Source organism: Pan paniscus, chromosome 2 (assembly GCF_029289425.2).
Source record: "Pan paniscus chromosome 2, NHGRI_mPanPan1-v2.0_pri, whole genome shotgun sequence".
Classification (NCBI taxonomy): Eukaryota; Metazoa; Chordata; class Mammalia; order Primates; family Hominidae; genus Pan; species Pan paniscus.
The window spans coordinates 153,389,308-153,413,526 of NC_085926.1; the positions used below are offsets into that span (position 1 = coordinate 153,389,308).

General features: G+C 38.4%; 1 protein-coding gene across 1 annotated transcript in view; it reads right to left on the reverse strand.

Moving 5' to 3' along the window:
• Positions 1-667: 667 nt before the first annotated feature.
• Positions 668-24,219, reverse strand: part of PLCH1 (phospholipase C eta 1) — a 269,963-nt gene continuing 246,411 nt past the window's right edge. The window contains exons 15-25 of the mRNA XM_055110608.2: positions 21,157-21,248; positions 17,776-17,873; positions 14,794-14,973; positions 14,597-14,704; positions 13,189-13,313; positions 11,246-11,330; positions 9,122-9,268; positions 8,480-8,559; positions 6,922-6,981; positions 6,131-6,485; positions 668-3,836 (exon numbers count right to left, since the gene is read on the reverse strand). Of these exons, the coding sequence (XP_054966583.1) occupies positions 1,753-3,836; positions 6,131-6,485; positions 6,922-6,981; positions 8,480-8,559; positions 9,122-9,268; positions 11,246-11,330; positions 13,189-13,313; positions 14,597-14,704; positions 14,794-14,973; positions 17,776-17,873; positions 21,157-21,248 (3,414 nt within the window). The 3' untranslated portion in view covers positions 668-1,752. The remainder of the gene's footprint in view (positions 3,837-6,130; positions 6,486-6,921; positions 6,982-8,479; positions 8,560-9,121; positions 9,269-11,245; positions 11,331-13,188; positions 13,314-14,596; positions 14,705-14,793; positions 14,974-17,775; positions 17,874-21,156; positions 21,249-24,219) is intronic.

Below are 24,219 nucleotides of genomic sequence, written 5' to 3' on the forward strand. Positions count from 1 at the left end.
GCATGTCAATCCCTTCTAAAACAAGGATACCTTAAAAACAAACCAAGGTCTAAGGATAGAATTAGGAGATTCAGAACTCCCAAGAAAACAAAAATGTCTTGGGCTCACTAAGGGCATAGAAATGGTAACTTACCCTTTCATCATTACACATCAGCCCCCAACCAGATTCCCAGTGCCTGTCCAGAAAATAAAGGACCCCCAACCTTGGGGAAAAGCTCAGAGTTGGGGACCAAGGGAACCAGGGACCAAGTGTTCTCCTCTGCACTCTTCCCTCACATTGCAAAGCTTCAGACAATTTCATTTGCCAAACATAGCCTCTCATTTGCCTTCCCCACGTAGCTCCCCCACCCACCACCACCACCACCACCACTACCACCGCTCCCCTCCCACCACCCACCACCACAACCAGTTCAGAAGGCTTATTTTTAAACTTGCAATAGCAATGCCAAATGCAAGGAAACTCATTACATTTGATTTTCTTTCAAGTCACCTCACAAATATGCTCTTTAAAGCATAAGGAAAACACTCAGAGACATAAATTGCTGCCTAAAACTGTCCGTGATAGCTTTCTATTTTGCCGCAAACACATGGAAAGGATGTCAGAGTGCTGAGTGCTTTTACTCAATAGTCATCGTATGAATTTCAATTGTAAAAGAAGTTCACCAAGTGTTTAAAAATGTGTTTTAATTATATTTTCATGAATTCCAGGAAGAACATCATTGCAATTAATGTTACAAAAAAAAAACAAAGAGGGACATCTGAACATGCAATAAAAAAGTGAATTCACAGTGAAAATAATGCATGTCAGTACTAAAATAGAGTTGCTTGGTTCCCTGAAGGAAAAGGGTTTCTTCTAATTATCTGTTCACTTGGATTTTATTATGAGAAAATATTCTGTGAAAGCTTTGGGGAAGTTTTCAATTTGGGCTACTATTATCATTAGAGTCTGATGGAAGTCCCTCATTCTGAAAGCCGTTGTTCGCAGTCTGTAATTCAATCAGAAAATTCAAAAGTACAACAAGTAGTTTGGCAACTCGCTTCTTGTTACATACAAAGCCATTAGCAAAAATATGTAACAAAATGTATGTAAAACAAACAATTTTGTCCTTATGTACAAAAGACAGCCTTCTTCCTCACACCCTCACGGCCTATTCCAAAAAGTGGGAAGGGCATGGGGAGCAGCTATCCATCCCCTTTCAACTCTCATTATGGGTGGGATAAGAACATCCTAAAAGGCAAGGTAACTGTTTTAAAGTTTTTAAAACTGAGTTATAAAAATGCATCTGGGCTTCTCAACAAAGAGGGAAACATAGGAAAAATAATAACAGATTAAAGTAAGGAATTCATCCCTTTGTCGTTTGCAAAGTCTCTTAATCAACTCAACAGTTAGAGAGTAAAAATGACTACATTTGTGACTGCAATCTGAGGACACAGTAAAGGACATCTTGGTGAAACACACACACATTATAACCCGAGCTGCTGAGGAGTTTCACATCTAGGGCATGCACATATTTCATACTGATACAGTTTACAACAACTCAAGGGAGAAAGATCATAATAGGTACATGGGAAATGTCACCAAATCTATATACAAACGCATTAACAGGGAGAACACATGAAGTCAAAGGGAGACCCAAATACAAGTTTAAAAATACATTTGAAAATCATTCCAAAGCCAAGGAACTTATTTACTGAAAACTCTGACATTCTACAGAATACCTTGAAAACCTTAAGAATGCAGTTTTAAATAATTCACAGTCTCAAAAGAAAATAAATTTCTGGTTTATCATCACTGCTTGGCTCAGTCTGCAAAACAGAATTATCTGAACAAAACTGGTCAACGTGGCCATAGTGAAGAGCCGTGCATGCCCCCTCCGGGATGCCCCGGCCTTCAAGGCCACCCCCTTTCGTGTTCTTCAGGTAGCCTGCGATGTAGGAGCCGGTGGAGTGGCGATTCACTGCAGGGGTGGGTGCTGAGGGTTTGTTTCTAAGAACCACTCCTGCCCCATTGCTGGGGTTTGGAACTTTCTGCTTGTTGGCTTCCTGTTTCTCCTTGGCACGACTAGCAATATTGCGCACTCTGCTCTGACTTCTGGATGACAACTTCCTGACCAGTGCCCGGGGGAGCTGATTGGCATCCTGCTTTGAATATAGCACTTGGCAGTTGTCTTCCTGGTCAAAGGACACAAGCTTCCGCAGCTGCTCAGTCAGGGCATCTATAGGCTCTAATGACTTTGTCTTCACAGTCACGCCCTTCTTGTCTCTAATGCCAGTTGTAACAAAACTCTTACTAATACACTGGTACTTGCTCTCAAAATTGCAGGCAATGTCCTCTGATGTTAAGTCCCCCAGACTTTTAGATTTGCAAGGACTAGGCAGTTTCAGAGCAGGCAAAGGAAGATGTGCCAACTGCTTGGGTACAGGGACATGCATATCTTGAGCACTAGACTGCTGGGGCACACAGGTCTGGAACATTTTTGCATCTGAATCTGAGAAATGATTATGCACAAAGCCAGCACCCTGATAGGCTAGATAAGAAATACTTTGAGTTTTGACATCTTGAATATTGTTGAATATTTCAGGGACATAAGGGCGGAGGGTCTCTTTACAGTAGCCGTTTCTCAAACCTCTTTGAAAGTGTTCTACCACACCCTGACTGTACTTGAGTTTTAAAGGAGAAGCAAGTTGACTTGTGCCCTCTCTCCTATATTCACAGGTTGTTAGAGAAAGATTTTCTGATTCTCCATCAATTTCCACAAGGCTGCTCTCCCCAGAATTGAAACAGAGAGTGGGATCAGCTATTACATCCTCCAGGGTCAAATCAGGGGAAGAGGCAGGGCTGCAGCTCTTCAGTGTTTCCCAGTCTTCTCCCTTGGTAGGACTTTTTGGTAACCAGCCATGAGAAGTATTAGGGGATCCAGGCAGGTTGCTTTCTAAGGCCCCTGTCTTGGCCTTACTAGAAAGGTCATCATCTGGTTTGGTTTTAGAGATGGGAGTGCAGGTAGTTTCATAAGCTGTGTTCGTTGCATGTTTGGTGGTCTCAGAACTCGAGAGTGCTATCGGCTCCGGAGATGAGCACAGGAAGGAAGACTTGGATTTTCCCTTGCAAAAACCATGCTTGATGGGCATTTTTAGGCCCAGGCTAGGCAAGGGACAATGGCCTGACATCACACTGGTATTATGAAGATGAGAAACAACTGTGAGAGCCTGATTGTTGGTCTCATCAAACTGGCCAATCAGGGCTGAGATGGAACTGCCCGGCTCATTCTCATTTGTTAAAGTGACATTGTCAATAAGATGGGAAATTTCACTCTCCTGCAGAATTGCAGTTGAATGTAGGTCAGGCATGTCAGAACAGAGCATGGAGACGTCTGACAAAGAAAAGGATGTTGCAGCTCGGCCCTTACCCCTATTACCTTCCAGGTTCTTAATTTCTAGGTTGCTATGAGAAAGGATGCTTCCTGACAAGATCCTTTTCCCTTCCACAAAGTCCTCAGCATTCCCCTTTTCCTTGATTTTCACACCATGCAGATCTTGTGTGGGGTTAACTACAGGATCGGGAGCCAAATGCTGCTTTGGGGAGAGAGACTTGCTGGGACAGGGGTTTTCCTGGCAATTGCTTGTGGCATTTGATGTGGTTCTCCCACCCCTAGGACTTGACATGCCCAGCTGTTCTCCTGTGACTGACATGTGGGCAGTAGATACGATGGCGTCCCCTTGGCTGGTATCTTTGTGGAGCAGAGCACTGGAGGAGGATGATAACTTTTTGTTGAAATTTAGAAAATGTGGATCTTTTATATTTGCTTTCCCTTTTCTTCTGCCATCTTTATCTTCTGCTGAAGGAGACAAACAATATTTTAGGTGACATCTATCACTTTATGTAGGACCTGCAAACACTCATGTTGTCTTCGGACAGACAAATGGAGAATGTAAATCTGTTACACTGTGACAGAATATAATTATGGATTGCATAGGTTTGCAACAAAGTGTCTGTGTGATGAATAAATGGTAAAATATATTTATAGGAATTTCACTGGAGCTTCCCTTTGAATATCTATTACATCTGCTAAGGATGTAATATTCATTGTCAAAAAAATGTCAATGAGTTACCATACTTTTACAGTGAGGATTACCTTAAGTTGTTTCCTATTCAGATTTGTACTACACAGAAGCATGGCAATAGAAACAGAACAAGACAGCTCTGTTAAACAAAGCATTCTGGTACCTGTAAGCAAGATACTATAAGCTTTCAAAGTTATACATGTATTAGTTAAAACAAAAAAAGAAGAAAAGAAGAAAAACATAATAATATCATTTTCAAAACATTTTGGGAGCATATTTAATTTAATCAATTAATTTCTAAAATAATTGGAAGGTGCAATAAATGCATTAAAATATCAATATCTGTTGAGTTAAAATGTAAAGATAAAAATTGGTCATCAATTCCATGTCATTGCTAATATCTAATTTTTTGTTAATCATATATTTCTTTTTAATACACAAATTTCATATTGCATCCTTCCCTAAAAGTGGCAGTAAGTTGTCAGGCACAGTAAAGGAAAACCATAAAACACAATTCACAGTAATTTGGGATAGCCCATCATGGTTAGTATACTGCTAGGAGAGTATGAGGTATTCAATTCTTCATCAGATTATTTTAATAATTTAATGCTTTCAGTCATGATATATAAGAAAAAGAACTTGTTCAACTTGTTATTAAATAGTTTCCAAACTAAAAATATTCATCATAAAAATTTTGAAAACCTCAAAAAATTATAAAGAAAAAATTAAATACCATATGATGTTACCACTGAGACAGCCACTGTAAGATTTTGCAGAGGAACAGAATAACATATAGAATTTTGTAGTCTGCTTTTTCTGTACTTAATGCAACATAACTATGTATTGTTTTATATTTACCGAAACTTTAATACACATGACTAATTTATATAACTGTTTTTTAAAAGTAGAAAAGAAACATTACCTCAAAATTGCTTTCTAACTCACCTTAATGGTATTAACATCTTAACTGTGGCATTAACAGATAGAACCAATTTCTACTGAATATAGCTTTATTTTTCCCAAAGATGGGGTTTTAAAATACATTTTAAGGCACATATTTTATCTCTTCTCTGACACTGCTCTTAGCAAAATTTCAAGCTTTTAAATGTTCTTTTTCTCCTTCAAATAAACCACTGAAGAATATCTTATAACAAAAATCAATACAAGTAAAATGGTGTTTGTGGGAAAAGAGAGCACTGAAATTAGACCATTTGATAAAAGAATAATTTTGCTAAAGGAAATCAGTACCACATTTTACTTGTCTGATATGATTCTGATTTAATTAAAACATATTTGTTGCAGAGATATCAAATGCACACAGTTTTGGCCCTTAAATTCACCCCCAGATAGGATGGGATGGGAGTCACCAACATCAGTCAAAAGCTCTCTGGCACACTGCAAAGTGGTCTTCACTCTTTATTGAGCTCCTGATATGAGTCAATGATACACTCAAATTAAGGAAAAAGACAGGCAGCACCTGGTCCCTATGCTTGTGGAGCCCACAACCGTGCTGAAGCTGCAGGCACACCTCTATCTCTGTCAGCATCCAAGGATCAGGGAAGTGAGGCCACAGGAAAACACTGCCTGAGCCACATCTTGAGAAAAAAGATTTGCCTGTTTTTGAAAAAGGTGGCTTGTTTTTAACATCTGGCTTTCTTTCTCCATAAACATTTGCAATCATGGAAATGTGTTATATGGTAAGAAAAGTAATACAACTATATTCACCCTCAAAACAAATCAGTAAATATGGCACTCATTTGGAAAATCAATATTTCAAATCCTATTTTGCAGGTTTCATCTTCCTCTCTGTGCCATCACACCTAATGGCTCCCCTATCCCTCACTGTCAATTTCAGATGTTGCTATTATAAAGCTCTTGGTGAGGAGGAAATGGATCTACCTGGCCCCCAAAGTTTAAAATCTTCTGGTCTGGAAGATCACATTACAAAGTATTTATTTTTCAGTATATTTTATTTTGACTACAGAATGTCAGCCACTTCATAATGGTAAACAGGGACTGACATGCAGCCTAGAAGGGTTTATTCTCAGAGAAACTTAAAGCATCTTACCTAGAGAGTTTTCTTTTCCTTCAATGTCTTTTGCTGTTTCAGATACAGGCAGCGACAAAGCTCCCAGAAGGTTTCTGTCAACAGGCATAGAGACAGGGCGTGCTTGCAAACTGCGTGTGGTCCTCCTCAGCACGCCATCTTGATCTCTTGTGGCCTCGGACACAGAATCCTTTATCTCCACCATTTCTTGGAAGCCCATTTTGCTCTTTTTCCTGCCTTTGGCTGGGGCGCTAGCTGTGCGTCGCAGAATTCTATCTCCAATGGATCGCTTCCGTACATAATGGGAATTGTTTTCTGAAGAACTGTGCCTAGGATTCTTATTGAACAGTCCCTTCAGACCCTGGAGTTGTCTGTTCTGAAGACACAAAAGAACCAACCACAAGTTAAGCAAATGCCATCACGTCAACAACTTGCCTTGAAAATGACAGCTCCATGAAAAATGAATATAAACCAAAATCGTACAGCCATTGAAATATATTCAAACCAAGAAAGCAGCAGCTCACAGCATGTTTGCACAACTTCATGCACATCTTATCAACCTTACTTTGCAAGGACTTCAGCCTTCCATTCTTACATCAAGCTTTCCCAGAAGTTTCCTACCCAGAGATGACAAAGTGGTAGGAAAAGTCTCCACAGCTCATAGACTGCTATGAACTTCAGGCGCCTTAAAGCAACAGATGCATGTTTCAAAGTGGTAAGCAGGAAAATGGAGTGATATGAAAAAGCATGCTGCCATAACCACTTAAAAAGAAATATGCCAGCCAGAACAAAGCACCATGCTGAGAAACTACCTTTGTAGCTCCTAGAAAGTGCAATATAGTATAACTGGGGTTGAGTATTAAAGGGCTCCACTGTAAAGGAAAAAAAACAAAACACAACAAAACACAATTGGGGCTCATTGAAGAGGGTGTCACAAGTAAACACAAAAGAAAAAATGCATACATGTCTATAAACCCTTTCTCTTAGTTTTGGGGATTTTTAGTTTTATGCTCATTTATTGTTCAACCAATATCCACTACACTGTGATGTGTGGATCCCAACCCGAACACATCTTGAAAGGAATAAAGAGTATGACTCATAAATGGACATTTATTTAGCAGAGAAGATGGAGGTGATATAGAACACTTTCAGATTTTAATTTATTTCTGGCTCAAGTTTTAAACAAATTCAGAATGTAATTGTTTCCCTCAATGTGATAAATGCTAGAGATAATCTGTAGTTAACCTGGGATTCCTAGAATTCAAGAATCATTTTTGAATTATTTACATTTGTGTCTACTTAGATGAGAGGCAAGACCCCAACAAGCAGCACAAACAGAAATCCAGGACTAAACACAGGAAGTTATGGTATAAAACTTCACCAGTCTTAGAAATTAGGATCCTTACCCCCACCTCCACGCCCTTGCTGACGGATATGAAAATAAACATTACACTCCCTAATTCATGCTGAAATGGTCCATTCCTTATTAGTTGGGTTGTAGTCATAATAACATTAATATTAGCCAACATTTCTGAGCATTTACTATGTACCAGGCAGCTTTCTAAGGATAAGATATTTATTTATTTATGAGATAGGTATTATTTTTATCCCACATTCACAGATGAGGAAGCTTCCAGCTATACAGATTTTCTGGCAAAGAGCACGGGACATTTCTAGGCCCCATTCAATGCTTTAATAGTCCCTCCAAATCCCGTGTGGTCCTGAAAATTCATACTGGTAACCAAGTCCCCAATTACCTGACATGACCAGAGGACAACCTATTGATTTGTAAACCTCAAATGAGTTCTATAACCAAGACAACAGCATCAGGAAAGAACTAGAATGCATTTACATGGTTGCCTTTTCAGTCCTATAGGTAGCTTTAAAATCCATTCACAATTTTTAGATTTTCAGTTAAAAACATTGGTACCAAATGAATGTAGCCTTCCTAGAAGCGGCTGGGATCACAGCCCAGTTAGTACAGGTAACTCATCAACCATCTGAGACACTGCATTTCCCACTGAGGCCAGTTGAGTCTTTTTAAGGATTAAAATAAAACTCAACATTTAACTATATCTTCATTGTTTTAGCCCAACAGATTACTGCCTGAGAGAATAATAGTTTTCTCAATTCTATTAAGCCCAGAGAGGGCCCCTGTATAGAAGAAATGAGTACACACCTTAAACAGTGAAAAGAGTACAGGTGGATCAGGACATGACTGGAATAGCAGACTGGGCTTGCTGGGCCTCCTTAGAGTTTTTGGTTCAAGAACAGTTTGTCAAAATTTACATTCCTATTATGCAATTAATCAGTAGCATTGTTAAGGACCATATTAATGTATATGACTTTAAATCCTATGATCTTTCTCACCTTTCCATAGATTTCATTGATGGTTATGTGTACAAATATGGATGCTTCTGTCAGTCCTTCCAAATAGACATGCCGGTAGCCTGATAAAAGGAAAGAGAGTCGTTTCTTTTTAGTTGAACTTGCATTTGGCTTTCTCATGGGTGCAACAAAATTAAGTATCTGACTTCACTGTAGTTCTTTTTTTTTTTTTTTTTGAGACAGAGTGTTGCTCTGTTGCCCAGGCTGGAATGCAGTGGCATGATCTTGGCTCACTGCAAACCCCGCCTCCTGGGTTCAAGCAATTCTCCTGCCTCAGCTTCCCGAATAGCTGGGATTACAGGCATGCACCACCACACCCAGCTAATTTTTTATTTTTAGTAGGGACGGGGTTTCTCCATGTTGGTCAGGCTGGTCTCGAACTCCTGACCTTAGGTGATCCTCCCGCCTCGGCCTCCCAGAGTGCTGGGATTACAGGTGTGAGCCACTGCACCCAGCCCAACTATACTCCTTTACATTTTACAAAGTTTGTTAAAAGTCACATTTATTACATGACACATATTTTATTTATCACGTATGCTATTATGTAAGTAACATATCATGTATTACATCTTCCAAATAAAAAGGAATGGTCAGTCTAGAGAGAAAAGGCCAGCTCATACCTACCAGGCACTAAGCTGCTGAAGGTCACAGTTCTTTGTCCAACAAAGTCTCGTCCAATGGGATCGTGATCCCACACAAGGAACCGAACCAAAGCTATTTCTGGCATGTGTACTGTAAATGTCAGTGTTTCTTCCCACACAGGGTTAAATCCTCAGAGAAATAGGAAAAGAAAAATCAGAAAAGCAAAGGACTTGGCTGAAAATGAGTTGGCAGCAACATCTGCAAAGCAGACGGTGAAAATTGCTTGCAATGGTTATTAAACTCATGAAGACAACTAAGCCACACTCCAGGATGCCTTACTGGAATAAAGCCTCGAAATTTACCCCCTTGCTAGAAAATAATTGGTAAGAAAATTGCCTGTAAATTATCACATCAAATCTATTAATCTTTGATGCCTAACTGTATTGTAGAGAAGCTCTTTAGTATTCAGAATGCTTCAAAAAGTTAAAAAATTATCTATAGTAGTGATCTAAGAATAATGTTTTAGACAAAACAATAAAGAATGATATCCTCTCCCAACAGAATTATGCTTCTCATGCACCAAAGATCCTGCTGCTGTAATAACTACCAACAACCATTTTATAAGGTGCATTTGCAGGTTCCAACTCCTATTGTACATACATCCTCTTATTTCTTATAGCAATTCTCTAAGTTTTTTTTAGAGGATGTTTAGAGTTTTTAGAGTAGAGCAGGGTTTTGGTTTTTGTTTCTTTCTAATTAAAAAATATATATTACTGACTTTCAAAAATACATTACTTTCAAAAACTATACAAGTAACACTCATCTTTTAAAGTAGGGAATATCAGTATTTATAAGACATTTTGTAGTTGAGAAAATTGATGTTCATAGACAATAATGTGCCCAAGGCCACACAAGGCCTTATAGTTAGTGACAGGGTCAAATTAGACCATGCACTATTGATTCCCAGTAGCTTCTCACGAAGCAAGACCTTACTGCATGAATGATGGCATATTTTCACAGCTACTAAAAAATAAGTTAATAAGGTATATAATTCAACTCAAATACTAAAATGCAAAAATACATTTACTTGGTAAATTCTCTCCAATAAAATAACTATAAAAGTTGTTAAAAATTCAAGTACTCCATAAGTTTCTGTTTTTCTTCCTTTCTAAAAATGAAAATAAGTGTTTAAAAATGTATGCATTTAGGAGGTATCAACCACTTAACCCTATCAAAAAGCCTCGAGCTAATGGAATAATTATGAGCTGAAAAATCACTGAGATACCTCTCTTGAATCAGAGAAGATCTTTTTGTTGACTTAGTGATGACCTCTCAATTATTTCTGAGACTAAAAAAAGAAAGAAGAATCTATTGAACATCGGTGGGAAAACGCAATTTGAGAAGGTTTCTTTCTGTGTACATGTTTTCCCTAAGTTATAGGTTTGCCCTACTCTGAAACTGTAGTGTTCCTTCAGGGACTCCTTGTGAACCCTTAATTTCTCAAATTAATGATTGTGCTTCAAATGTATTTTACAGTATTAATCACAAGAGATTGAGGAAAAATAGGTATACAATAATGTTTGTGAAATGTATGAACAAACAAATTTTAAAAGATTACAAATAAAAAGACATGAGGCTTGGGTAAAGAAAAATTTCTTTATATTATGGCGAAAATATAAGAAGAATGCTGCCCCTCCAATCGTATGTAAATATTCACGAAGTAAACTCGCCAGACTATATTGTGCTTGCCTTTAGAGTTTTACATGCTCCAGAAAAAGTGAGAAATTATCAAGACACATAGGCTTCACAAATGAGAGCTTTGAGAAAACGCATGTCATAAAAATACAATATAAACATATAATGGAGGCATTTCCTCAGTGAATTTTTAACCCAATTCTTTAAAATATCATTTACTCTTTTTACTAGAAAAAAAAAATTCCTTTAAAAGCAAAAGTCTAGAGAGCCTAGATTACAATACCATCAAAATAAGCCATGCATCAATTCCACAGTTACTTAGTTTTATGTGTTGAAAAGCTTTTAACATAAACTCAGATGGGAGTTACGGATTTTAGAGATTTCTTGCTCTTCTACATAGACACTTTTTTTAGTGTAAATTCTACTTCTAGACCATCTTCATTAAGAAGTGAACACAGATTACCATCTTACCATTGTCATCTACCACACGGGTTTGATCTTTACAACAATCTACTGGCAATCCAATAATTTCAACTTCAACAAAAGGGTCAATGATCTATTAAGTAAAGAGAAAGTACTATTACAAATAACATATTTCTATACATATGTTAATTAATCTGAGAATATTGGCCAAAATGTCTACATTTCGACAGCGACTGATTTTACAAGGTGCTTAGTAAGAAAAAGAAATGGTACTAGGTGTGGTGGATTCAGATATATGAGACAAGTATAAAAAATATTAAATTACTGTTTGCTAGTATTTATTAACGCCAACAACTTTACCCACTGAAGCTACAACTTTAGTTCAGGGCAAATACCCAACAGAACTGAGATGTTTTGCCCATGCACAAATGCTGACAGCAGCTGTATCTATAATAGTCAAACACTGGAAACAACCTAAATTTCTATCATGAGTAGGATGGATAATTGTGGAATATACGTTTTTTGTTTTTTGTTATCTTGTTTTTCGAGATAGGGTCTTACTCTGTAGCTCAGGTCGGAGTGCAGTGGCATGATCTTCGCTCACGGCAGCCTCCACCTCCCAGGTTTAAACCATCCTCCCACCTCAGCCTCCCGAGTAGCTGGGACTATAGGATTGTGCACCACACCTGGCTAATTTTGGTATTTTTTGTAGAGATGCAGTTTTGCCATGTTGTCCAGGCTGGTCTCAAACTCCTGAGCTCAGGCAATCTGCCCACCTCAGTCTCTCAAAGTGCTGGGATTATAAATGTGAGCCACCGTGCCTGGTCAGAAGTATGTGTTCAATGAATACTCTCAACAATGAGAAAAGAATAAAGTTCTCCTATATAACATAATGTTGAGCAAGCCAGACATAAAAGAGTACCTACTCTAAGAGTCCATTTATATAAAGTTTAGGAATAGACAAAATTTGTCTGTTGTGATAGGGGTTGGTGTTTGCTATGAGAGGCAGTGGGGAGGGTAGATATTGACTGGGAAGGTGGACAGGAGCCTTCTAGGGATTCTGTATATACTCTGTCTTGATCTGGGTGGCATAATAATTAATCAAGCTATGCATGTTTGATTCTTATACTTTAATTCCCATCCTCTCCTCTAGGGGGAATATCTTGTATTGTTGGTCATCTGTAGACTCTCCTTTCTGGTACCAGTTCTGGGCGATGAACAATGAAGGAATAAAACCCAAAGAATCTAGAAAGAGCTGAGCTAAGAAAGTCTAAAGCAGAGAAAGTAGACTTCTTAAAGCATTTATGGCGGTGCCAAATTGTAGAGCTCTGTGATTTCCTTCCTTAAGATCCAAAAATGATGGTTTAACAGGCAGGAGTGACAAAGAACCTGAAGTAATGGATCAGCTCTGAGAGGAAGGGCATGAGCATAGGAGAAGCTGCTATGTAGGGAGAAAACAGAAGCCAAGAAGGTATAATGGAAACAATGGGCTAAGAGCTCTGGAAAGAAAAAAGACTGTGGCCACAGATGAAGACATTTTAAAATCACGCGACACAGGTACAGCAGATGATAAGAAGAATCAGCACATGGCCAAGGAGCAGGTGGCTGATGTGCAGCAGGGAGAAGCATTGCAGGAGGAGAGGAATGTGAGGTTATATTATTAATGGAACATTGCCTTTCTAGGTTAAGATATACTCTTAGGCAATGTTCTGTTAATAATATAATTGTCTTTGCACTCCAATTTTAGCAATGCTAGTGTCAACCTTAAATTGTGAATTCAATTGTGTGCACTCATGCCTTCAAAATAGATGATGGACAGCAGTACAGCAAGAACTGTGTGACTTACCAATAAATCAGTTAATGTCTGATAAGCTGAGGTCAGTGCTCAGTTATGAACACACATACATCTCTGAAGAATTTCGGATAAAATGTAAATGCACTAAGATAATCACATAATTAACCACTTAGACACGTAGTCATAGGCAACTTACCTCGCCTCGATCTCCAAACATGGAGTCTGGAGGTTTGGGGAGTTGCTGTCCACTGATAACTTTTAGGATGAGCTGCTTTTTGGGGTTGGCAGGAAGAGGGTCACCAGAGAAAGGGTTGAAAGTACCTAGGCCAAGTAAAGTATAAGTTGGTAACATAAGAAGAAATACACACGCATGCACAGCTTAAGCTTGTAAACAAACAAACAAACAAAAACAAATGCTGAATTACATGATCACATAACTATCAGTGTGGCATAGCTGTGGTTTTCATTAGAAACCATGTTGCCAAAGGCCAGTGGAGTGGGCCAACTTAAAGCAAGTGTTTGCAATGCAATGATCAACTGTGGAATGGAGGAAGAGAAGCATTTTATTTGAACACCAACAGTGTAAAAAGAAGAACAATTATGTCAGATTCAAATAATTTTCCAACCTAAACTATCTCAGGTATGAGTGAATATAACAAACAGAAAGAAGACCTGAAATTAAGTAAACAGCAGAGCAAGAAAATGTGCAAAGTGTAAAATCTTGAAGATAATCCTGTCAACAACTTTTTTATCTGAATTGTTATATATGTAATTTGGAAATTTTAAAAATAATTTTAATGAGCAGAACCAAAAGAAAGTGTTGTTTGATCTAACACATTATCCTTTTTTTGCTTTGTTTTGTTTCTTTTGAGATGGAGTCTCACTCTGTCACCCAGGCTGGAGTGCAGTGGTGTGATCTTGGCTCACGGCAACCTCTGCCTCCTGGGTTCCGGCGATTCTCCTACCTCAACTTCCCAAGTAGCTGGGACTACAGGCACGCACCACTATGCCCAGCTAATTCTGATTTTCAGTAGAGACGGCGTTTTACCACGTTGGCCAGGCTGGTCTCAAACTCCTGACCTCAGGTGATCCGCCCACCTTGACCTCACAAAGTGCTGGAATTACAGGTGTCAGCCCCCATGCCGAGCCTATCCTTTCTCTTTTGTTAGCACTGTTTTGTAATTGGACTACACTGAGTAAAAGGGCTTGATAAAATTGTTTCAGGTGGAATTGAAGCTTCCCAGCAGGTCACAGACTCACATTACTTAAGATAGTTTCTGAAAGATTGGGCTCAGACCTTAAAAAGCAGTCCAGCTTATATGGGGCACTGGATTTCAAGTGATAACCCAATGCTATCCATGTCCCTCTTTCACACACGACCTCTCAAGATAACATTCTAAACATCACGGCTAACCAAATATTAAGTAGTGGTGACAAGAATTCTAATTCACATTCAAACACCTTAACCTATCTTTTTGAAAAAAAAATGTTGAAAAACTCTGGGGTATCACACTTTCTAAACAGCTTCCTTAATAAAGGCTGCCTGCATTTAGACTATGAAATTAACACACATCTGCATTTATGACTATGAAATTAATACACACCTTTGCACATTTGCTGGGGTTTGAGGACATAGCCACAACTGCCATTTGCCTTGAATTTGGCTCGGTTTAACTGCATCATTCGTCCTTCAGATTGATAATTCAGTGCCACTGTGCAAGTTGAAAGTTGGAGAGAATTAGGCAAGATGGCGGCATACTGAGAATATACAGAGAACCACTCCTTCCCAAGGAATACACACCTAGCTGGCAGCCTGCGTTCCAGTAGGGGAGAGGGTTGAAGTTACTGGAATCAATGCGGTAGGCAGAGGGGTAAATCCTCGTGAGTTGCTTTTGATTATAAATCATGAACTGCTCTGATTTTTGCTGAACAACCTGATGTGCTCTTGTTTCACTGAATGATAACACATTTCCTGTGGTTCCTGACAGTTTTTAATCGAGAAAAAAAGGAAGTGAGAACTACAGCAAAGAAAACACCACGCATAGAAGACTTTATAATAATGTCAGATTATACCAATAGCAAAAAGCAGAGCACTAGAGAGTGGATTCAACCAGAATAGAGGCAGCTCCTCAACAGAAAAGACCCATAACATTCCATTCATAGGGTTCTTTTGCCATTTTGAGGCCAAATCAGAGCTGTGTGTCTTGCTCAAGTAGCTGTCTATTTCTGGGTCGCCTGTTCTCCCTAAGAATTCAATCATCCCGCTAATTTATGCCTATCTGGCTAGCATGAAAAGAACAGGTAGAAAAAATAACTTAAACAGAATATATTTGCCAAATATATAGACAACCATGGATAAATAAAACTAGATAGCTTCTTCCTGATAACAGGAAGACATTCATTGAAGGCACTCATCTAAAAGGCACACAAGTAAAACATGTGTTAATAGTAACATCCAGGATCCAAGAAAATAAAGGAAAATGAACAATTATAAAAATAAAAAGTTGAGTTTTAAAGTTGCTTTGAATAGAACTATGGAACAAGTCAAAACCTGTTTGGGAGAAAGGAATAATAATGGAGAAAAAGAGGTCAAAAGCATTATAAAGGAATAAAAGTTTTAAGAACAAGGACAGACATTCACCTAGCCACGCATATAAACTATGGAACAAAGTAAAGGGAGGTAAAAGTACATGAAGCCTGTACTAAAGTTTCTGCCAGCACAATCATCAGAAGGGGTCAATCTAGACTCACAGAAGCTGCAAATTTGGGGGTCATAATGGAGTAAAGCTCCAAACATTTAATATTCCACTGTTGTCTCCAATCCCACCTTTGGTACCATATCTACAAAGCCCCCGCTATTTCCACTCCTTCACCAAGAACCCATACCCTATACCCAAAATGGCCACCCATATGTCATTTGAACATGCTGGAAAAGACCAGCCCAGATAAAAAGACCCAAAGTTACCCAGAATCTCATTCTTATTCAGCCCTAATAAGCTGAGTGTGTCTGAGCCCAGACAGAGAGACGTGGTCCATGAAACCAAAGAGTTGAACTATATATGGTCTTGCTTTGCCAGCTGGGCCTGAGTCATATCTAGACTCTGCATGTTTATTAACACACAGTTTCCCAGGGCCCCTGTGGTCCTCAGGGTTGTACACCCTTAGATGTTAGATGCTGCCCAACTGACAATGATACTCCCGAGTTAGAAGAGTCAGGAATACAAATTGTGGCAAAGAAATGAGAGGATTACAGTTTTTAATGTGATGATGTTTCTAGTTTAGACCCTTTCCTTAAAGATACATGTTCATATATTTTTTATTGGCATAACCTATTAACACAGTTTACATATCTCAAGCATACTAATATTGAACTTAATTGCAGATTTTGATGAGGGATGTTTTAAACATTATGGGAGAAAATATCTTTTTGACAAGCCTAATTCAGATAGAATAGGACTATAATCACTACTACTGTTTTGTCTGTCTCTCTACATAAATATGCACATCACAATATCATTGATACGACCTTGCTAATTAGGCACATATCAATTAGTATATTAATAGAGTTGAGTTGTATCACATTAGGATAAGCCATGCATTCATTATCTAGTTTTCATTTTGTGGCTGGCAAAAAAATTAAAAAGACAAAAACAGCTGAAGTTCCAGAGCTAAATAGTACTCAAGATTAATTTCCATTAAGTTAATAGGATTATGTTTTCCAAGCCATTTATTGGAAATTTTTATTCCCTAAACCAAATATACCTTTAACTTAATGCAATCATTCCCTGAGTTTATTTTTGAGCTAAGGGCAATTGTTGTAAGAGTGTGTTGCTCAGTTGCTGAGAATCCTACAGGTTCTCATGCTCTCACATGTGAAATTCATTTAAATCTTGTATAATTGTTACCATTTGAAGAAGGAATCAAGGCCAAAGGGAAGAAATCTTTCTGCAAATAGAAAAAGATACATTTGTGGAGGGGGGGCTGGGCAGGGGGAGATGGGAGGGAAGAATCCTGGAGGTTTGTGAAGACACAATGCTGTTTTCCCTTCACTAAAACTTGTTGAGAAATTTGGAGGTCCTGATTTACATTTCGGTTCCACTAAAATTAAAATTAGATGAAAAGCCACATGACAGTAGGTTTTTTTCTGTAAGCATTCAGTAACTAAATGAAATAGGAGATAAAGGAGACAAGAGTAACTAGCAGGAAAGCCAAGGATATGAATAGATGTGACTAGAATTTCTCAGCTCCGTGTGGCAACTGATAGGTAAAAAACAGTGACGGAGAGAATGCTACTGAGATTTCTGCTCTTTTTGTTAAAACTTCAATCTGGATTAAGCTATTTTCACCCAAGTCAAAACTCTCATTGAGAAAATATAGGGCTTTTTGAGGTGTGATTTTAGCCAATTAATTTCTTCTTTTGGTCATTCGCATTTGGAATGGCCATCTGTCACCCGGTCCTCAAGCCGGGCCTGGACTTCACAGTTCAAGTGTTGCAGGAAGATCTTGCCCTGAGGCACTTGTCTTTGTATAGTAATAAAGTCCTCTTCGGCCCTGTGGGAACCTTCTCTGGCCTCTGGTCAATCAGGCAACCACAGTAATCAGTAGAACCCTCCATGTGAACTCAACACTATAGCAGCAGTGAGTCTCCTGACACTCAAATTGGTTTCCACATAGTCCCAAAAATGTGTGTTGATAATGGGATTAACAAAAATTCATTAACAATTGAAAAAGAAAGGTCAAGAATGTTCATTCAGAGCAGAATGAGAAAACTCTCCATCCTTACCGTCATCCACAATGTCCTGAGCGGCCACGGAGTTTGTGTACACAACCAAATCAGAGAGTTCTCGGCAGAGCTTCATGGTTTTCCTTCGGCGACCCAATCTGTGAAGTACCCACATAGGACGCATGACATTTTGGAGTTGAAAGAGGTTTGGGTTCTTGGTTATCCCACTTTCCTTATTTAAGACAATGATTTAATAGGGAATACCTGCCCCAGGTCCTAAGGGAGCCAGGATTGGCACCCAAGTGTGCTTCCTAGTTCAGTGCTCTTTCCACCACAAAATCCTACTACAGTAGTCCCCCCTTATCCTCACTTTCCCTTTCCAGAGTTTCATTTGCCCATAGTCAACCATGATCTAAAAATATTAAGTGGAAATTTCAGAAATAAACAATTCGTGAGATTTTTTTTCTTTTTTTGAGACAGAGTCTCTCTCTGTTGCCCAAGCTGCAGTGCAGTGGCGCATTCTTGGTTCACTGCAACCTCTGCCTCCCAGGTTCAAGTGATTCTCCTGCCTCAGCCTCCCGAGTAGCTTGGACTACAGGTGCGCACCACCACACCAGCTAATTTTTTGTAATTTTAGCAGTGACAGGGTTTCACCATGTTGGCCAGGCTGGTCTCGAATTCCTGACCTCAAGTGATCCACCCGCACTGGCCTCCCAAAATGCTAGGATTACAGACGCAAGCCACAGCATCTGGCCATGAGTTTTAAATTGTGTGCCATTCTTAGTAGCATGATGAAATCTTGTGAGGTCCTGCTCCGTCCCACTCTGGACATGAGTCATCCCTTTGTCCAGCATATCCATGATGTATGTGTCATCTGGCAGACATCTTCTTATGTGACTGACTGTGGAGTGGAGGTTTTGCAGTGCTTATGTTCAAGTAACTCTATTTTACTTAATAATGGCCCTAAAGTGCAGGAGTAGTAATGCTGGCAATTCAGATATGCCAAAGAGATGCTGCAAAGCGCTTCCTTTAAGTGAAAAGGTGAAAATGCTTGACTTAATAAGGAAAGAGAAAAACAACATATATATAGGGTTCACTACCATCTGTGGTTTCAGGCGTCCACTGGAGTCATTTCTCATGATGACGTGGGGACTATTGTAATGTGGTTTTATTCACTGCTCTGCCAGGAATCACAGCCTCTTCTCATGCATTTGTGAGTTCTGCTGTGAAAGGCTGGATTCCCACTGTGACCCAGTTAGGGAGTAACACCAGAGTTCATCAGGGAATTACATGGCCTTTGCAGGGAGAAGACCAGGGCTAAAACGGAACAGAAACACTGCATAGTGGGTAGTGGGCCACAAGAATTATATACCTAAAGGGAAATATGCCAAATTTCCATAGTGATTATTGGAGAGATGTAATTACAAAGGATGTTTACTTTCTTCTTTATACTTTTTCTATATTCTCTAGCTTTCTTAAAACAAACATTCATTACTTTATCTAGTGCTGTTTTTATCTTAGATATTTTAATAGTTTTCTCTCTCCTACAAACCACTCCTAGGATCTCCTCTGCAACCTTACAAATTGTACCACCACTCTCTTCTGCAGTCAAGTCCTCCACAGACCATCACATTCCCCTCACACACACACTCTTCTCTTATGGGAAACAACTACCAAAAACAAACCTAAACTTTAGTGTTCAATTAAACTTTATACTTAAGCTCCAACAGAATATCTATACATAAAATAGTAACTAATTAGGAAGGGCAGGGAGATGTATGTGGTCCGTACTCTAGGGAACAGAAATAACATGTGTTATTGTCTGCCTTTTTGGTTATAAGTATCCTAGTGGGTGTGAAGAGGTATTTCATTGTAGTTTAGATTTATATCTCCCTAATGTCTAACAATGTTGAGCACATTTTCATGTGTTTATTGGCCATTTGTATATCTTCTTTTGTGAGGTTTCTTTTCGATAGTTAGATGTTCCCCTATAGGAGAAAAGTGGGTAAGTGAGGGGAATGTGATGGTCTGCTGAGAACTTTACTGTGGTAAAAATCAATAGAAAAAAGAACGCATGCTCCTTCTTTACCATATAATTAGGAAATTCTATAGCCACTGGTGAAAATCTGATTTTTTGAAGGCTAATGATTATAAATCGGTGTGAAGTCATGCCTAGAAATTATAAGTAAAACTCTAAGACATTCCGTGACATGGAGAAATTCTACAGAAAATTAACTCTTTTTATTCCTCATCCTAGAGATGCATTAGGTTACTGAAGTCCCAAAAGGACATCATCATAGATGCTCAGGCCCTGATATCTATTATGGGAAAATCTATAGTTGACACTAAGCAGCATGCAAAATGATTTCATGTGATAACTGTATTGATGTCTCCTTTGCACACATTAAGATTATTGTAGCTTTCCTCAAACACTGCCTTTTCCCTGGCTATATGTGTCAGAGTTAAGCCTTTCTCAAACTTACATATGACAACAGTCACAGCAGAAGTCTCCCAGAAAGTGATCCTATTATTTTCTCTTTATCCTTTACTGTAACTATATATTCAATTTTCTGTTCCCTACAGTAGGGACCACATACATCTCCTCTGCCCTTCTAATTAGTTACTATTTTATGTATACATATTCTGTTGGAGTTCAAATATAAAGTTTAATTGAATACTAAAGTTTTATTCCTACAGGGCTTCTATGCTTCTAATTTCATATAATTTCATTTTTCAATAAAGGCAAAAGTGTGTATATGTATCCATATCTATCTAATATATATAATTTATATTTCTTTGTGAAAGTTATGGTATAAATAAACTGCCAGGAACTCCTGTAATGAATCATGTGTCACGATTTGGATTCTGAAAATATGGTCATGTTACTCATCATAAATACTACTGGCAATAAAGCAAACAAACAAACAAAAAAGAACTTTTTTTGAATACTTATTTAATCGGGCCAGGGCTTACGGGGCTAATTAGTTTAATTCCTTTAATCCTTACAATGACTCTAAGAGACAGATACAATGAGGAGCCAAACTTGTCCCATGTTAAAGTTGGTAACTGGAGGAACAAGAATTTGAAATCTGGCTGATTTCAGATTCCTGGCTCCTAACATGGGCTTAGCATCCATCTTCTTTAGTCTCTTGTGACGGTCTTTGTATTAGTTCATGTGCTCCCTCCCTCTTCTCTGAAGATACCTTTTACTTGACAACTGCTGCAGCTAACATTTATAAAGAGCTCATTATGTGCCAGGCACAGAGCTGAGTTCCCTACATAAATTATCATTTCATATCCAGCTGTTCTTCACATGTTCGACAGCACAGAATACTTTCCTTGTGATCCAATTCTCTAGACATGTACAAGAAAAATGACTAAGCTGACAAGGATGGAGGGGCCTCAGGAGTGTGAGTAGGAAACATGGAGATGCTTTCTTACCTGTACAGCTGTCCACCCTCCTTGCCAGTATTCTGCTGTGTGTCTTCCTCATCATCAGTACTGTAAGATTTAGACCGTGATTTTGTAGTTTTCTGCCAGAAAAATCAAAACAAACTTAACAAACTCATTGTATCAAGTATATTTACAACATGCAGAGAATGAGCTGGGCTTTAAAATGCACATGTGCACAAACATAACTTGAAGGGAAAAAATGACCAAATATTGCAGCTTGCTTCAGCATTAATAACAAGCCTATCTAAGGCCATAATTATATTAAAATATTAATACAAAACTGAGAGTTTCATGCTCAGAAACTGACTTCGGAGACACATAAAGTTGATGTATTAGAAAGACTTTATTAGTCATGCATTTTGAAGGTTTCTACTAGGGGTAGAGTCAAAGTTGCAGTATCTATGTAAATGATTATAAGGGACAAAATGCCCTTTTGTATAGGAAGCTCACTATTAATAAACTGTAAAAGGCACATTTGGTTTTTTAAGAAAGGACATGTAGTAACTTTTAAAAAAATAAATAACTACCATTTCTGCTTTTGATCAGTATGCACTCAAATGATCATCTAAATCAAACTTCCCTTTTGAGATTTTGACCCATTTTCATTTCTAGCAGCAGGAAAAAAAATTGCTACCCACAGAATACAGGCTGAAAGGCTCCAGGTCTAATCTGGTGTCTTTTGGACAGATTAGCTGTTTCACAATAAAACTTTTTTGGGATGGTATGATTTCATCCCCACCAATTTGGAGATAGCCCCAGTATTTAGGCAACACAGACCTCAACAATACAAATGATGGGCTGGGCGTGGTGGCTTGCGCCTGTAATCCCAGCACTTTGGGGGGCTGAGGTGGGTGGATCACCTGAGGTCACAAGTTCAAGACCAGCCTGGCCAAAAAATGGTGAAACCTCATCTCTACTAAAAATACAAAAATTAGCTGGGCGTGGTGGCAGGTGCCTATAATCCCAGCTACTTGGGAGGTGGAGGCAGAAGAATCGCTTGAACCCAGGAGGTGGAGGTTGCAGCGAGCCGAGATCCCACCATTGTACTCCAGCCTGGACAACAAGAGCAAAACTCCATCTCTAAATAAATAAATAAACAATACAAATGATGGGGAAGGACCACCCCAATAATTGCCGAAAACCTTGCCATCGAAAATGCAGTGTCTACAAACAAAGGTAAGATGTTTAGACAGAGAACCCTGGACATCAGGAATGTGGCTTAGAAAGGGAAAGGGTCTCCATCCCCAAATTACCATAGGACCATGCCACCTTCTAGATTTTCTCATGCTTCTCCTAAACCCCCCCAAAAATCAAACAAGCTACACTGTTGGCATAAACACACTCAACTTCTCTCTATTTCACTGACAGTAAGGTGCCAGTTTGGTTTGGAAACTTCTCCGGCATTATTTATGCCTTGAGTACCTCAGCTTGCAGGTATGGAAGCCCCACCATTTGATGATCTCATGTTCCGTCTTTCACCAGGCTGGTAAACTGGCTAACCTCACTAGCTTCCTATTGGATCTTTAGAAAGAGTGTGGCAAGAACATCTATTTCAAAGGATTATTGTTGTGATGGTTAAATAAATGGCACAGAAAGTCATTCTGTAATCTATATAACATTACCTTTCCATTTAAAATACTGTCAATATTTATTAAAATAATCTATAAATAGTCTAATGGACAACAATTTATTCTTATAACTTGAGGTATGATAAATTTTAATTAGGTGAAGTACTCCCTAAAACATCTACTTTGAAAGACTATTTTAATTGTAATGACAAGTTGCAATCCAGAAATGAAATATTCTCTAATTCCACATAGTTAGTCATTTGAGTTATACAGTAATAAATGTCTTTTTAAGAATCATTTTTACTATAAAATGCAAAAATTAGAAATAAGAAATGAATCACCAATGACAGATAACATTCAGAGAATGATATATTTTCTGGACATACAGTTTTGACACATCTTTTCATGGTTATCATACCATAGAATCTACTTCTCATCTTACTTTTTCATTTAATGTTTCACAGGTCGAGCTCTTCCGAGGGATCATCTTTTAATGGCTGCATAATTGTCCATTATGTGAATGATTCACGGATTACTTACACAGTCTTTGGAGGTGAACATTTTGGTTGTTTTCAATATTTTGTGATAATGACTAATCTGACTAGCCTACTAAAAAATTATCTCACTGACGGGCAGGAAATTCTAAATATGACATTCCTTAAAGTAGAAGAAATGGCCTTACAGAAACCTCATGTATAATGTAAAGTTCTCCATCTAATAATTGAATTCTTATGTAAGTTTTACTGACAAACAGCTAATCTGTCCAGAAGACACCAGATTAGTGTAACATCTTTTTTCACTATTTTATTGAAGTGTAACATACAGTTGGGACAGTACACTGGTCATAAGTGTGCAGGTTGATGTCTTTCACAAATCAAAACCACACATACGATGAAATAGAATATTATCTGTCTCCCAAAAGCCTTCTGATCCTCCAATTCTGTCATTCCTTTCTCTGTGAAGGTAATAACTATTCTGATGTCTACTCTATAGGGTTTCTTTTGCCTGGTTTTGAATTTAATATCGATGGAATAAAACTGTATGTACTCTCTTGGGTCTGGTTTATTTTGCTCAACATCATGTTTATAAAGATCATATTATTGCATATAGTTGTAATTTTGTCATTTTCTTAATTGTTAACTATTCTCTTATATGAATACACCACAATTTTTACTCATTCTATTATCAATGGACATTTGTACTTTTTCCTCTTTGTACTATTACCCATCTCAATATAAATATTGTTATTTCTGTCTTTTTTTTTTTTTTTCTGTAGATGGAGTTTCACTCTTGTTGCCCAGGCTGGAGTGCAGTGGTGCAATCTCGCCTCACTGCAACCTCTGCCTCCTGGGTTCAAGCAGTTCTCATGCCTTAGCCTCCTGAGTAGCTGGGATTACAGGCACACACCACCACACCTGGCTAATTTTTGTATTTTTAGTAGAGACAGTGTTTGGCCATGTTGGCCAGGCTGGTTTTGAACACC